Genomic DNA, 15,287 nt, shown 5'->3' with positions numbered 1-15,287 from the left:
TAGCAAATCGAACATAGGGTTAGAATCTCTGCTCACAAGTCACGGTTATCTGCATAAAATGTTAGACAAATGGCAAAAGTTGAAAGAAAACTATACTATATACTAAATACTTATCTGATATTTTGTGTAAATGGGTTTAAAAATGCCGTACAAATTCTGATTGTTAGTCCTATTATAATGACTGATCGATTTTTATTTATTACAATTCACCATCACATTGTCTAGGACATATCGAGGACATAATTGGTCATAAATAAAAAGAAAGATTACAATTGTGAAGATCCGAGAAGCGTTTAAGGCTTAAAAACAGTTACTATTTGATTTTATTAAAACTTTAATTCATTGCCAGCCTCGAAAGTTATGATTAATAAAACAAGTGATTTATGCATTTGATGTGAATCGAAAACAAACATCCATTCAGATGTTTCAAGTGCTTGATACTTGTTTGCTACGTCTGATAATGCAGCGTTCGAGGCAAACATTATTAATTCATGTCAATTGTCAGATAATGTCGAATAAAGTAAATTTTTTTTTTTTTTTTTTTTTTTTTTTTTTTTTTTGTACAATTTCTGAGAGGTAAAATAACTTCTCTGAAATCGGTAGCTAAATAAGAGCAGAAAACGCTTCAAAAAAAGATTAGTTTGAGGAAGATAATAAAAGAAATATATAAAAAACATAAGCAAAATGTATACGCGCAAATTGGAGAGTATGCATCATCCGCCCTCGGATGTGCATAAATATGACGAGGAGGAGTACACAAGGAATCCCTTGTTACGTTTCCATTTGGTGGATGTATATGAGCGGCGACATCACACTTTTCTTAAATATCAGGCAGCGAGAATAAAATTGCAGTTATGTAGTACTCGTCTACCGCCGGAACCGGAAATTCATTTATTGCCTGAATGGCGTTATGTCGACAATTTGAGGCAATGTGTTCGGCAAATTTCTGTACCGAAAATGTTAATTAAAACGGAAAATAAACTGCTGAGCTATGCTCCTCAGAAATTGCGTGAAAAATTTCCCGATTTAATCAATTCCTATATGAAAGATGTGCATCATGAATTTGACCGTTTAATGAAAATCTACAGTATGAAATGTTTACTTATGCGTCCAGAGATGGTCGTTGAAGAAGCCGAAGAGTTTAATTTACCAAAACCAAATTGGTATTATAAGTTACCTGGTCGCACTGATCAGTATCCACAATATTTGCAGAATCGCCGTCGAATTAATCGACGTTTATTGATTTTACATTCACCCGTACGGGCAGTTCTAAGCACTACGGAACAGGATTTTCCAGAATCCCTTGTTACATTTTATCCGCTTATAATGAATGTCACTCAAGGTACATTTTTTGGTTCGGGCCAACGGGAATATATATCGTATAAGACGTTCCTTAAATATGTACATCAATCGCTGGAAGATAAAATAACGTATTTACGATGGAACTGGTATCCGAAACTCATAAGCATAATTCGACGCACATACAAGAAGAAGGCCTTACCAATGAAAACATGGCCGGCCGCCATCCGTTGCATCGAAGGTTTAATTAATCGACAATTTAATAATCTCAAACAGCGCACCATTCAAGATCTCAAGACCGTTTGTTGTAATAGACGTACAATACCGTTAATTAAAATCCATCTTACTTGTTATGAGGACGGTATTGGCATCGATATAAGTCCATCAATGGACGATATTCTCAATGTTTATGAAAATGTCGTACGTGAAATTGCTGGGGTGGGCAATAAAATAGAACATATCCAAGGTTTAATTGATCCGCTATTCATTAATCAGGGTAACGAATTTTTGCATATTGAGCTTAACGAAAATTATGTTTCAGAATTTATTGTTGAACTAAGAGAAATAATTCGTGAGACATATGAGCCCATCATGGCCTATATTGAAGCGTATCGAAATAAATATCACGGCCTCTATAGCGAAGAGGAGCGATTAGATTTAGAGGAATTCCTATCTGAGCCGCATAAGTTTGATGAATATTTTAAAAAGATCAATGTTTATTTCGATTATATTAATAAATTGCGCTGTGAACCTAGAAAGGAATACTTTGAAATGGCGATTGTTAATAATCAACTCGCCCATACACGCTTACGACAAATAGCCGATGATCGTATTTCACGTATCACCGAGGAAATTGTCCAGTCACATATTAAAGCTGAAGAAGATATATGCGCCGACTTTGAATACATTAAGGATCGAGCTTTGGAAATACCTAAAACTACGGAAGAATTATTAGCAAATGCGGAATATATGATTTATGTGAAAAAAGAGAAACTCTTTGAGCTTAGAGATCGCATACAGCATTGTCTGGCAGTTGGTACAAATTTAGTGGAATTAACTGAAATGACGCAATATCACTTTAATCTAACAATTAAAACGATCAATTGGCTGCAAGACATTAATGAGATATGTGATTCGAATGCGTCGCAACAGGAGAACTATAAGTATTTGTTTGAGGAGCATTTACTTGAAGTAATTCAAAAGTTAAATGCCGATATCGATGAAATAATACCAAAAACAACAATTATTAATGATATGAGCGATCCGGATAAGTTCAAGGAATATTACATAATATTACAGAATTTCATTGATCAATTGAAAACGATGGATGATTATGTGACGTGGATTAATAAAGAGGAGAAATTATTTAAAATGCAGAAAACTGAATATCCAACATTAGAGCTGCTAAAGTCATTCGTTTTCCCATTTGCGTCTCTAATGAAGTAATTCCAAAATATTAATTATATCAGCAATGATAATTATCTTCCCGTTTCCATATTTATTACAGACATTGTATACAATGGATCCGTTATTATAATGTCTGGATGGATGGTCCATTCGAATATTTGGAACCAAGGTTTGTTGAGCAAACCACCGATGATTTTCTCAAAGAATTTCAAAAAAATCAAAAATATTATCGATTAAAAATTAAACAAGATTCCATAGATAATCCACCCTGTAAATTTAAGGTACTCTCTCCCTAACATATCGCTCAATAAGTTTTGAACATACAGAACATACAGATATGTAGGATGACTATTGATGAAAATATATGCATTATGGGCATATGTATGTCATCCTATGAACTTATTGAGTGAGGTGTTATATGTATATAGAATGCTTTCGAATTTTTCAAGTTTTTAGGGACAAACAGAAGATCCAGATCCTAGTAATCATCCAGTGCCGCTGCGTTTATGCAGTCGGATGATACAGTCTATTAAAGATTTCACCACTGGCGTTTTCATTGTTAATCAAATGTGTCATTCGGCGTTAAGGAAGCGACATTGGAAGGAGATGTCCGAAATTGCGGGCTTCGATTTAACACCTGACGCTGGAACTACACTGCGCAAAATTATAAATTATCGTTTAGATAGCAAGCTTGATCAATTTGAAATAATTAGCGTAGGTGCCATTAAGGAATTGCAATTATGGAATAATCTTCAAACAATGATTCATGAATGGGATAGTAAATGTTTCCCGACCGGTCCTTATAAGGAGACTGGCGTTCAAATTCTTTCTAGTTTGGATGATATACAAGCCATGCTAGATGATCATATTCTGAAAACGCTTACGATGAGAGGTTCGGCCTTTATGAAACCCTGCGAAGACGATGTGCGAGCTTGGTATGATAAAATTATGCGAGTCAATGATACCCTAGATCAATGGGGTAAAGTGCAAGCGAACTTTTTATATCTGTTGCCCATATTTTCTTCGAAAGATATTGTGGCTCAAATGCCTGAAGAGGGCCGTCTATTCACAATAGTCGAGCAAACGTTTACACGCAATATGGGCATGGTGTTACGGCAACCTTTGGTAATGGAAACAGCACCAGTATCCGGCCTTTTAGAGTCTCTACAAAAGGCTGTTGAACTTCTTGACGATATTACTACTGGTGTGAGCAACTATTTGGAAAAGAAGCGTTTATTCTTTCCACGTTTCTTTTTTTTATCCAATGATGAAATGTTGGAAATTTTGTCTGAAACCAAAGATCCTTTAAGGGTTTTGCCTCATTTAAGTAAATGCTTCGAAGGTGTTGATAGTTTGGAATTCGATCAAACTAAGAATGTGTTATCGATGTTGAGCAGTGATATGGAACTTGTACCGTTTGTGGATATCGTTTCAACAGCCGCGGCCGGTGGTAGTGTGGAGAAATGGCTATTAGGTGTTGAAAGTGAAATGCTTAAAGCAGTACGTGATCAAATGGAGAAATCCTATCACCACTATCCAACACTCAGACGTTTAGAATGGATGTGCTCTTGGCCTCAGATGATCGTTTTATGTGTTTCTCAGATCTATTGGGCTGCCAACGTTCATAGCAGCTTAAGGAAAATGTCAGTTAATCCACATGCCGTTGCAGATTTTTTTAAAGAATTGAATATAGACCTGAAGCAAACAGTTGAACTTATACGTTCCACAAAAATTAGCAATTTGAATCGTATCACCATCAAATCGTTGATTGTTATTGACGTACATGCCAAGGACGTCATAGAGGATCTTGTGAGGCAAAAAATTTCTAGTGAATATGATTTTCAATGGATGTCTCAATTACGCTATTATTGGGAGGAGAACGACAGTTGGGTACGTATCATAAACGCCACTGTACATTATGCCAATGAATACTTAGGCAACTCCGACCGTTTAGTGATAACGCCTTTAACAGACAGATGTTATCGCACATTGGTAGGCGCATATCAATTACATTTGAACGGTGCTCCCGAAGGACCGGCGGGAACTGGAAAAACGGAAACTACTAAAGACTTGGCCAAAGCATTGGCTGTGCAATGCAAAGTCTTTAACTGTTCCGACGGCTTAGATTACAAGGCAATGGGTAAATTTTTCAAAGGATTGGCTTCATGTGGTGCGTGGGCGTGTTTTGATGAGTTCAACCGTATTGAGGTGGAGGTACTGTCCGTTGTAGCTCAACAAATTCTTTTAATTATACAAGCTGTCAGAGCCAAGGCCGTTAAATTTATGTTTGAGAATACGGAATTGGTTTTAAATCCTGCTTGTTATGTGTGCATTACTATGAATCCCGGTTACGCTGGACGTTCAGAATTGCCAGATAATTTGAAAGTTCTATTTCGTTCCGTTGCCATGATGGTACCTGATTACGCTATGATCGGCGAGATATCTTTGTACTCTTACGGATTTGTCGATGCTCGAAAATTGTCCGTTAAAATCGTGACAACTTATCGCCTGTGCTCCGAACAGCTGTCAATGCAAAATCATTACGATTATGGTATGAGAGCCGTGAAAACTGTCCTCTCGGCATGTGGTAACATAAAGAAACAATTCCCGAATGAAGTTGAAGATATTTTATTATTACGTTCCCTAATCGATGTCAATTTACCCAAGTTCATGTCCTTTGATATACCTCTATTTGAAGGAATAATATCAGATATATTTCCGGGTATTACATTGCCCTACATTGATTACACTTTAATTGAGCGGGAATTTAAGCATTTCTGCGCAGAAATGGTACTAGAACCAACCGAAAGCTTTTTGATTAAAGTGATACAAACTTATGAAATGATTATTGTCCGCCACGGTTTTATGATGGTGGGTGAGCCATTAGCTGGTAAAAGTAAGACGTTACAAATTTTGGCGAAAATTTTATCATCCTTGAAAATAAAAGCACCTGGAAAAAGTCCATATTACCAACATGTTTTAATGGGCATTATGAATCCGAAGTCTATTACAATGAATCAATTGTATGGATCATTCGATCCAGTGTCTTATGAATGGACCGATGGTTTAGTGGCAAGAATATATCGAGATTTTGCTATGACTCCGACACCAGATAGAAAATGGGTACGTTTTCTTTTTGACCGAACCATATAAAAATTATTCGATTTCCTAAAATTTTTTTTTTTTTTTTTTAAATTATGACAGGTTATTTTTGATGGACCGGTGGACGCTGTATGGATTGAGAATATGAATACAGTTTTGGACGATAATAAAAAATTATGCTTAACATCCGGTGAAGTCATAACGATGACTAAAGAGATGTCTATGATATTTGAGGTTATGGATTTGGCGCAAGCCTCTCCTGCTACGGTTTCTCGTTGCGGTATGATTTATATGGAGCCCGCCACCTTGGGCTGGCGTTCATTTGCCGACTGTTGGCTTAAAAAGTGCGATACGCGATGGGCCGATGAGGAAGGCTGCGCGTATGTAATTACTTTATTGAGTTGGCTTTTAGAACCGGTAAAAGAGAAGAAATACTCAGAGGAGCATTATTTAAGCTCACCATTATTCGCTTCTTTGTCATTTTAGTGTCAAGAATTTGTGCGTAAAAGTTGTCGTCAATTTATAAAGCCTGGAGAATTTAATTGCTTGACGACAACCTTCGACTTGTTCGACATGTGCATGTTTGAAGCCATTGAAGAAAATCCAGAGGATTATCAAAAAAATTTACAAACCTATTTTCAAGCTGCAACATTATTCTCACTAATTTGGGGTGTAGCAGGCATTTTAGATACAGGATCCAGAGACAAATTTGACGCCTTTCTTCGAAAAGTAAGTGAATTTATTGTGTGGAGGATCGAAAGTATTCTATTATGCTTATTACTATGAAAATATAAATCGATAGATTTGGACGGATGAAGACAATATACCAGAGGAATTGGGTAAAATTGAGTTACCCATTCCTTTAGAAGGCATTCTGGCTGACTATGTTTATGTTTTTAAACAAAGAGGTGCATGGCGGTCTTGGAATGAATTGGCTAAACGTATGGATGTCGAAGACACGCCCTTGGGAGTTCAAGTGCCTACCATAGACACTGCGCGCTACATACATTTGCTAAAAATGCACATTTTGGTATATTTGACATAACAAATGCATTCAACCAATGATTCTTGATTCTGTCGTCCTATCATTTTCTCTCTTTTTTAAGCATAAAAAGCGTCTGTTATTTGTTGGCCCCACGGGAACGGGGAAAAGTGTTTATATACAGAATCATATGATGAATAAACTTGATACTGATATATATGAATCGGCTTTCATGACATGCACCGTCATGATAACGGCTAATCAAATCCAAGAATTGCTCATATCAAAGGTGCCGGTTTTATTGTATGTATTACTGTGGAATTAAATAAGCCATTTCCACTTTTAAATTTTAGTTGTTGAAGTGGAAACGCGGCATTTATGGTCCGCCAAGAGGTAAGCACTCGATCCTGTTTGTGGACGACATGAATATGCCCATTAAGGAAGAATATGGCGCCCAGCCACCATTAGAATTATTGCGACAATATTTTGATTACGGCCACGTCTATGATTTGAAAGATAGCTCCAAGATTTTCATGCATAATATTATATTTATTAGCGCGTGTGGTTTACCAGGTGGTAGCCGGCAGGACGTCTATCCACGCTTTCTTAACCATTTTAATATATTTTCCATTAACACGTTTAGCGATGATACCATGAATCGCATATTTGTCAATGTACTAATGAACGGTTTCAGGAAAACCGGTCACGGTAACGATGTCTTTCTAATCGCCAATCAAATTGTGAATTCCACGCAACAAATATTTAAATTGATTCAAGCCGAAATGAGAGCAACACCCGCGAAATCGCATTACATTTTTAATTTGCGTGACATAGCTCGCGTGGTAACGGGCTGTTCATTAATGCGCAAGGAAACTGTAAACGACAAGAAAATATTTACGCGCTTATGGTATCACGAATGCATGCGAGTTTTTTATGATCGTCTAGTGAATGATAATGATCGTCAATGGTTGTTTGATAAATTGAATGAGTGCGTTCGCGTTTTCTTCAGAGATAAATTGGAAAGTGTTTTTGAACAATACTGTACCGATATAAATGGTGAACCCACTTTTACTATTGAGGGAGCCAACAATATATTTTTCGGTGTTTATTTCGATGAGGATAGCGTACCAGATGAGCGACGGTATGAGGAGGTCCCGAGTATGGCGGTTTTATACAAATTGGCAATCACAAGTTTGGATGATTATAATTCCACACGACGTTCAAAAATGGATATAATCCTTTTCACGTTTGCTTTGCAACATTTAAATCGAATTTGTCGAATTATCTCGATAGGTGGCGCTAGTGCTTTATTAATTGGTTTAGGTGGCTCCGGACGTCAATCCTTGACAAAATTAGCCACAAATATGGTTCAGACGGCTTTTTTTCAACCAGAGATCACAAAAAATTATGGTCCGAACGATTGGCACGACGATTTAAAGAATGTACTTAAAGAAGCGGGAGGATTGGATAAACATACTGTATTTTTAATGACTGAAAATCAAATCAAAATGGAATTATTTTTGCAAGACATAGATTGCTTGTTAAATCAAGGCGAAGTTCCCAACATTTATGCGATTGATGAGAAACAAGAAATTCTGGAATTAGTTCGGCTAGCAGCCCAAGGCGGTAATCGCAACATTGACATCTCACCCTTGCAAGTCTTTGCCTTCTTTGTCAACCGATGTAAACGCAAAGTGCATATTGTGCTAAGTCTATCTCCTATTGGTGATGCTTTGCGCACGCGAGTGCGTTTATATCCTTCTCTTGTGAATTGCTGCACAATTGACTGGTACCAAAGTTGGCCAGAGGAGGCCTTGCAGATGATAGCTAAAATATCTTTGGAAAGTGTGGAAGTACCGTCAGATCAAATTAAGCAAGCTATAGTGGAAACTTGTCAATATTTTCATACCACTGCTAGCAAGGTGTGCGCGGAGTTCTGCGAAGCCACCAATAGATACATTTATTTAACCAACGCCTATTTTTTAGAATTGATATTATCATTTCAATCTGTTTTTGGACGTAAACAAAAAGAGGTCATGAGCGCTAAAATGCGTTATATCGGAGGCCTTGAAACTTTAGCCTCAGCGGCTGCAGCTATTGCTATTATGCAAACAGAATTAAATGCTTTGCAGCCGAAATTGTTAGCTTTAGCGGAAAATTCGCGTAAGATGATGGTTGAAATTAATACAGAAACTATAGCGGCTAGTGCTGCCGCCGATCAGGTAAAGAAAGATGAAGAAGTAGCCAGCCTTCAGGCTGAGGCTGCTCAAGCTTTAAAAGTAGACTGTGAAAAAGACTTAGCTCAAGCTATACCGGTTCTGGAGGAAGCTATTCAAGCTTTGAACACACTTAAGCCGGCTGATATTACTTTAGTAAAATCGATGAAGAATCCTCCTGCTATTATTAAATTAGTGATGGCAGCTGTCTGCGTTATTAAGGGCATACCCCCAGATCGTATAGCTGATGCAGCTTCCGGTAAAATGGTTAACGATTACTGGGGTCCGAGTAAACGCCTTTTGGGTGATCTAAATTTCTTGCAAAATCTTAAAGATTTTGACAAAGACAATATTAATCCCGATATCATGCGAAGGATACGCAAAGAATTTATACCTAACAAAGACTTTGATCCTAAGATTGTTGCCAAAGCATCGAGTGCTGCCAAGGGCTTGTGCCAATGGATAATTGCCATGGACTTGTATGACAACGTAGCCAAAGTAGTGGCCCCTAAAAAAGCTAAATTGGCAGCGGCTGAGAAGGAATATGCCGACACTATGACATTCTTAAATGAGAAAAGGGCAATGGCAGCAGCATTGGAAGCCAAAGTGGCAAAATTGAACGAGGACCTTGAAAGAGCGAATATTGAAATGAAACGGACTCAAGATGAAGCTGATCTCTGTCAAAATAAATTGGTTAGAGCTAAGTCTTTGATTGATGGTCTAGGTGGCGAGAAATCACGTTGGACGAAAGCCGCCGAAGATTTACAAAATTTATACGATCATCTGCCTGGAGATATTTTGCTATCGTGCGGTATCATCGCCTACCTGTCAGCAGTGAACTATCAGTATCGCAACGCGTGTGTAGAAGATTGGTACAAGAAATGCGTTAAGCTTAAAATACCTATTTCAGATGACTACAGTATTATTAAAGCTTTAGGTGTAGAGATTACAATACAAAGCTGGAATATTTTTGGTCTACCAAATGATGTTTTCTCTACGGAGAATGCGATTATAGCGTTCAATTCTAGTCGCTATAGTTTGTTTATAGATCCGCAAGCTCAGGCGAATAATTGGATTAAAAATATGGAACGTAAGAATCGCCTCGGAACCGTTAAATTCAATCAGGCCAATTACATGAAAGTCATAGCTGAGGCCATGGAATACGGTAGTCCAGTAATAATAGAAAATGTGCTTGAGGAACTTGAAGTTCCATTGGATCCAATATTAATGCGCAACACTTTTATGCAAGGCGGCCAAAAATATGTGAGCTTGGGTGACAATATTGTACCCATATCGAGCAACTTTCGTTTATATATGACGAGCAGTTTAAGAAATCCACATTATTTGCCAGAGACATTCAATAAGGTAACAATTATCAACTTTGCTTTAACGCAAAGTGCTCTCGAGGATCAGTTATTAAGTATTGTAGTAGCCAAGGAAAGGCCGGATTTGCAAGAATTGCGTATGTCGTTAACAGCTGAGGAAGCAAGAAATAAAGCTGCTCTCGTAGATGCTGAAAATATGATTTTAAAAACATTAACATCTTCCGAAGGTGATATTTTGGAGGATGAAGGTGCAATACAAATTTTAAATGAGTCGAAAGCATTATCTTTGGATATAGTTGCTAAGCAAGCAGCCTCCGTTGAAACATCTGCTAAAATTGAAGCTTTCCGCTTAAATTATAAGCCGGTGGCGGTGCATTCTTCAATTTTGTATTATTCCATTACTGATTTACCTAATGTAGATCCGATGTATCAGTTCTCTTTGAATTGGTACATCAATCTTTACAAATATTCTATAGAAACTGCCAATAAATCTAAGGAGTTGGCTAGGCGAATTAAGTTCTTATTGGATGCTGTAACCAAAAATCTATATAATAATGTTTGCCGTTCAATATTTGAAAAGGATAAACTACTTTTCTCTTTTATATTGTGCGCTCGCATTTTATTAGGCAATAATCAAATAGAGATGCGTCAAATGATTCATTTGTTAACATCACCTAGAGAAAATCTAAATTTACCTCCCAATCCCAATCCAAAATGGATAACAGACGTGATCTGGTTGAATATTGTACGTTTAGAAGAGTTACCCGAAATGAAGGGCTTCGTTAAATCGTTCACATCAAACTTATCAGCATGGGAACGTATTTACGATCATAGTGAACCTCAAGATCAAATTTATCCCGAGCCATGGAATAATAAAACAACCAGAATTGAAAAAATTATTATTCTTAAGGCCTTACGACCGGATAAAGTATTTTTAGCCGTGCAGCATTTCATAGCCAACGAGATTGGGGCGCAATTTGTAACGCCGCCAGACTTTGATATAAGCAAATCGTTCACTGAATCGACAGCGTTGACTCCATTGATTTTTATCCTGTCGCCAGGAGCTGATCCTTTGGGCGCATTATTGTCGTACGCTGAAAAAATGGGTTACGATGAAACTTTTCAAAGTATCTCGTTGGGGCAAGGGCAAGGCCCTATCGCTGAAAATCTCATTAAAAATGCCCAAGATCTTGGATATTGGGTATGCTTGCAAAATTGCCATTTAGCGGCTTCTTTTATGCCTCGTTTAGAGTTTTTGTGGGAAAATATGGATACATTTAATACATCACGTAATTGAAACTGGCGCACAGTGACTTTGTATTGCGTAACTCCTTTCATAATATTTTCAGCATCTTTTCGCATATGGCTGACCAGTTATCCGACTCCACAATTTCCGGTGGCATTACTGCAAAACGGTGTTAAAATGACGAATGAGCCACCTACCGGTCTAAAAGAGAATATAATGCGTTCTTATAATTCGGAACCAATAAATGATCCAAACTTCTATAATGGCGTGATCCATCAAGATCGTGCTTTTACACGTTTACTTTTTGGTATATGTTTCTTTCATGCTGTTGTACAGGAGAGACGTAAATATGGCCCATTGGGCTGGAATATCGCGTATGGTTTCAATGAATCAGATTTACAAATATCTGTACTGCAATTAAGCGTAAGTCTAGAAAAGGGGGTTAAACAATTGAAATGTGCTCGATTGCAAAATAATTATTTTGCTAAAAGTAAACTTCTTTTAAAAATAATATTTCTCTGCTCACAGATGTTGCTAAATCAGTATGAACATGTACCTTATGCTGCTTTATCCTATTTAACAGCTGAATGTAATTATGGTGGTCGTGTAACCGACGCGTGGGATCGTAGAGCCATAGTAACTATCCTCGCCGATTATGTCAATCCGGATGTTGTGGGCGATGTACGCTATAAATTTGCTATTGATGATCGTTTCATGGTGCCACGAAAGACTGAGCATCGAGATATTTTACGTTTCGTAGACGAAAACTACCCATCGCTTGCATCTCCCGAAGTTTATGGGTTGCACGCGAATTCGGGAATTACACGTGACTTGAGCACGAGCAAAACTCTGCTCGATTCGATGATTTTGATAATAAGCTCCGAATTCGCTTCTAGCTCCGGTGCTGGTCAGAGCGCCGATCAAATGCTACTCGATACAATTAATCAAATAATTACTGCAATGCCGCCTAATATGGATGTTGATGCTGCAAAAAAAAAGTACCCAGTTGATTACAACGAATCGATGAACACAGTGATTACGCAAGAAATGGAACGCTTTTTAAAACTACAATTAGAAATACGAAGTTCATGTCGGGACATCGAAAACGCCATTGACGGTATTATAGTTATGACGCCAGAATTGGAAGGTGTAATCGGTGCAATAAAATTGAATCGCATACCAACAAAGTGGATGAAAAAATCTTATCCTAGTTTAAAACCTTTATCCTCGTATGCTCAAGATTTATTTAAGAGACTTAATTGGCTGCACGATTGGTAATTGTTTGCCTTTTATATCTATCTATCATTGTAATTACAAAAATATTTAAACCGGTTGTTAGGCATCGTTACGGTAAGCCGCCAACTTTCTGGTTATCAGGCTTCTTCTTCACGCAGGCATTTCTCACTGGGGCAATGCAAAATTTTGCTCGTAAATATAAAATACCTATCGATACCTTAACATTTGATCACGAGATGTTGGACGAACTTACGTAAGCATTAAAAATCTGGGCGGGGACAAAGTGAACGAATATATTAATATTTTTAATTTTTGATAATTTAGTAAAATTAAGCCGCCAGCGGACGGCGTTTACGTAAATGGTTTGTTTTTGGAGGGCGCCCGTTGGAATTGGGAAAAAAAACTTCTTGATGAGCAGCTGCCTAAGGTACTGATTTATCAAATGCCTGCAATATACTTGAAACCTGTGCCCATAACCCATTTAACCGAGGGATCCCGTTATAAAAGCCCTCTATACAAAACTGGCGAACGCAAAGGTACTTTGTCCACGACAGGACATTCCACAAATTATGTGATACCCGTATTTCTAAATACCAAAGTTAAACCTACTCACTGGGTTAAGCGCAGTGTTGCTCTATTATGCCAGACCAATGATTGATTAATACATTTAAACTTATTTTGGAATTTTTTATGAATAACATTTATTTCAATTTAATTAGTGTAATTTTTAATTTTTTTTAAATATATTTTTGAAATGAAAAATAGTTCACACCCACAAACTATTCGAGCAAATTTATTTCCTCTACATAGTTAAGTAAAAGTTTAAAAAAAAAAAAAAAACGGAATGAAAGAAGTGAAAAAGATTATGACGATTTCGGAATACTTTCCGTTCAGAGTGCAATATATATTGAATATGCATTACAAGTGAAGTACATTGAAAAACCACATATTCCTGAATATTGTTGCTGAATTTTAACTTAATACTTCATTTGCGAATTCTTCTTTACGAGGTAGTTTTTTTTTCTTTTTATTTTTCGCAATTATCAATGGAATCGAATTGTTTTCTAAGCAACGGGAATAATGTTGATAATTTCTAGCTCTCCAATTTAATTATTACCAATTGAATTAAAAGCGGACAGACGAGTTTTAAGATTATGTATCCATTGTGTGTGAACTCCGATATATCTATAATGGATTAGTAGTGGGTATAAAAAGAGTGATCACAAAAGCAATCAAAATTCATAAAAAAGTAAATACAACGTAAATATTATTTAACTTCAGCATCATGAGAAATAAAAAGAAAAATTTATTGTGTACCGCAGGTCGTGCCATGAACGCGTACATCATCGCTGTCCCCATTTTGATTATCTGAACTGGTATCATTAGTGCTGGTAGAAGCTTCATCGTTTGTACGGTTACGACGCTCATTGCTGCCACCTCTACGAGTAGCATGAGCAAGGCCACGACGACGACAGGAATAGTGCCGTATAAAGAAATGGAATAGTCCATGATCGAATCCTATGGCGTCGATATCTTCAAACGTGCTACGTGTCATATTGCGAAGGACACAATTTTCTAAATCTGCTAAGTCAGGCGGATACTAAGACAATATATTATCAGTTGACTGGCTACCTATGATGTTTCGGCATTTAGTTTTGCTAACTTACTGTTTCAGCACTAGGTGTCCAAATTTTAATATTATCATCTAATCCAGAAGTTGCCAGTATAGGTACAGAAGGATGCGGTTCCAAACAGTTAATCTATAAAAATTCAAAATAATTTTAATAGCGTACACTACCACTTACAGTATGAATAATAACTTACCACGCCGCCAACATCGCCCGGCATAAAATTGAGTATAGCTTCAGTATTTTTATCCCAGTAATATATGTTGCCACAATCACTGCCACTGATTATATATTCACAATTAGGACCAAAGAAATTTACACCTTTTATGGTCTGCTGATTACTATAAAACATTAAAAACCGACAGAAAATTACGTACATATTTATATACATTTAAAAAAAAAAATGGGAGCAGGCTACACTTACACGTGTCCTTTATAACAATGAAGAAATGTTCCTTTTTCATAGCACAAATTATTAAACAAATATATATTCTCATCGCAATAGGTGGCCAAAATCTCAGTACCTGTGTTATTATAAACGCAACAGGTTACTGAGGGAATACTAGCATAATCGAGCAAATGCTCTGGACACATCATGTGTAACGGATTATTTTTCATATTTCGTTTGTCATACACACGTACAAAATTATCACAGCCACTAACACAAATTTCAGGCGCATATGGATGATGAGAAATACTGTAGAGGCTTAGTTTTCTCCCATATTTACGCTGTGAATCTGATGTTACCTGCAACATTTCATATTGCGATTCATCTGAACGTAAATCTTTTCCAAGTATATAACCATCTTCTCCAACGCTTATAATCTCTGAAGGATTTTGAGGACA

General features: G+C 37.0%; 2 protein-coding genes across 2 annotated transcripts; one reads left to right on the top strand and one right to left on the bottom strand.

Annotated features, from left to right (window-relative positions):
• Nucleotides 1-684: 684 nt before the first annotated feature.
• LOC119631979 (dynein heavy chain 12, axonemal) lies at nt 685-13,471 on the top strand. The gene is made up of 12 exons (XM_038024629.1): nt 685-2,741; nt 2,807-2,987; nt 3,163-5,829; nt 5,911-6,225; nt 6,295-6,537; nt 6,611-6,838; nt 6,915-7,079; nt 7,144-11,620; nt 11,681-12,000; nt 12,106-12,851; nt 12,917-13,066; nt 13,138-13,471. The coding sequence occupies exons 1-12, from the start codon at nt 685-687 to the stop codon at nt 13,469-13,471; spliced, it is 11,883 nt and encodes a 3,960-aa protein (XP_037880557.1).
• A 178-nt stretch (nt 13,472-13,649) lies between these two features.
• On the bottom strand, nt 13,650-15,287 carry LOC119632358 (DDB1- and CUL4-associated factor 8-like; the record flags this gene model as incomplete). The annotated part of the gene is made up of 4 exons (XM_038025218.1): nt 13,650-14,413; nt 14,481-14,573; nt 14,638-14,782; nt 14,866-15,287. Coding segments are annotated over 4 exons (954 nt in total), but the record flags the coding sequence as incomplete, so codon positions are not given.

Source organism: Glossina fuscipes, unplaced genomic scaffold, assembly GCF_014805625.2.
Source record: "Glossina fuscipes isolate IAEA_lab_2018 unplaced genomic scaffold, Yale_Gfus_2 1, whole genome shotgun sequence".
Classification (NCBI taxonomy): Eukaryota; Metazoa; Arthropoda; class Insecta; order Diptera; family Glossinidae; genus Glossina; species Glossina fuscipes.
Note: the sequence above shows the minus strand (reverse complement) of the source record. Positions and strands in the feature narration are given on the sequence as shown.

What these genes read in the sequence shown, in the direction of transcription:
- LOC119631979 (XM_038024629.1), top strand. Translation starts at nt 685, where the DNA reads ATGTATACGCGCAAATTGGAGAGTATGCATCATCCGCCCTCGGATGTG. An exon ending in CCATTTGCGTCTCTAATGAA is followed by an intron (nt 2,742 to 2,806) that starts GTAATTCCAAAA and finishes TATTTATTACAG; the next exon opens with ACATTGTATACAATGGATCC. An exon ending in GAGATGTTGGACGAACTTAC is followed by an intron (nt 13,067 to 13,137) that starts GTAAGCATTAAA and finishes TTGATAATTTAG; the next exon opens with TAAAATTAAGCCGCCAGCGG.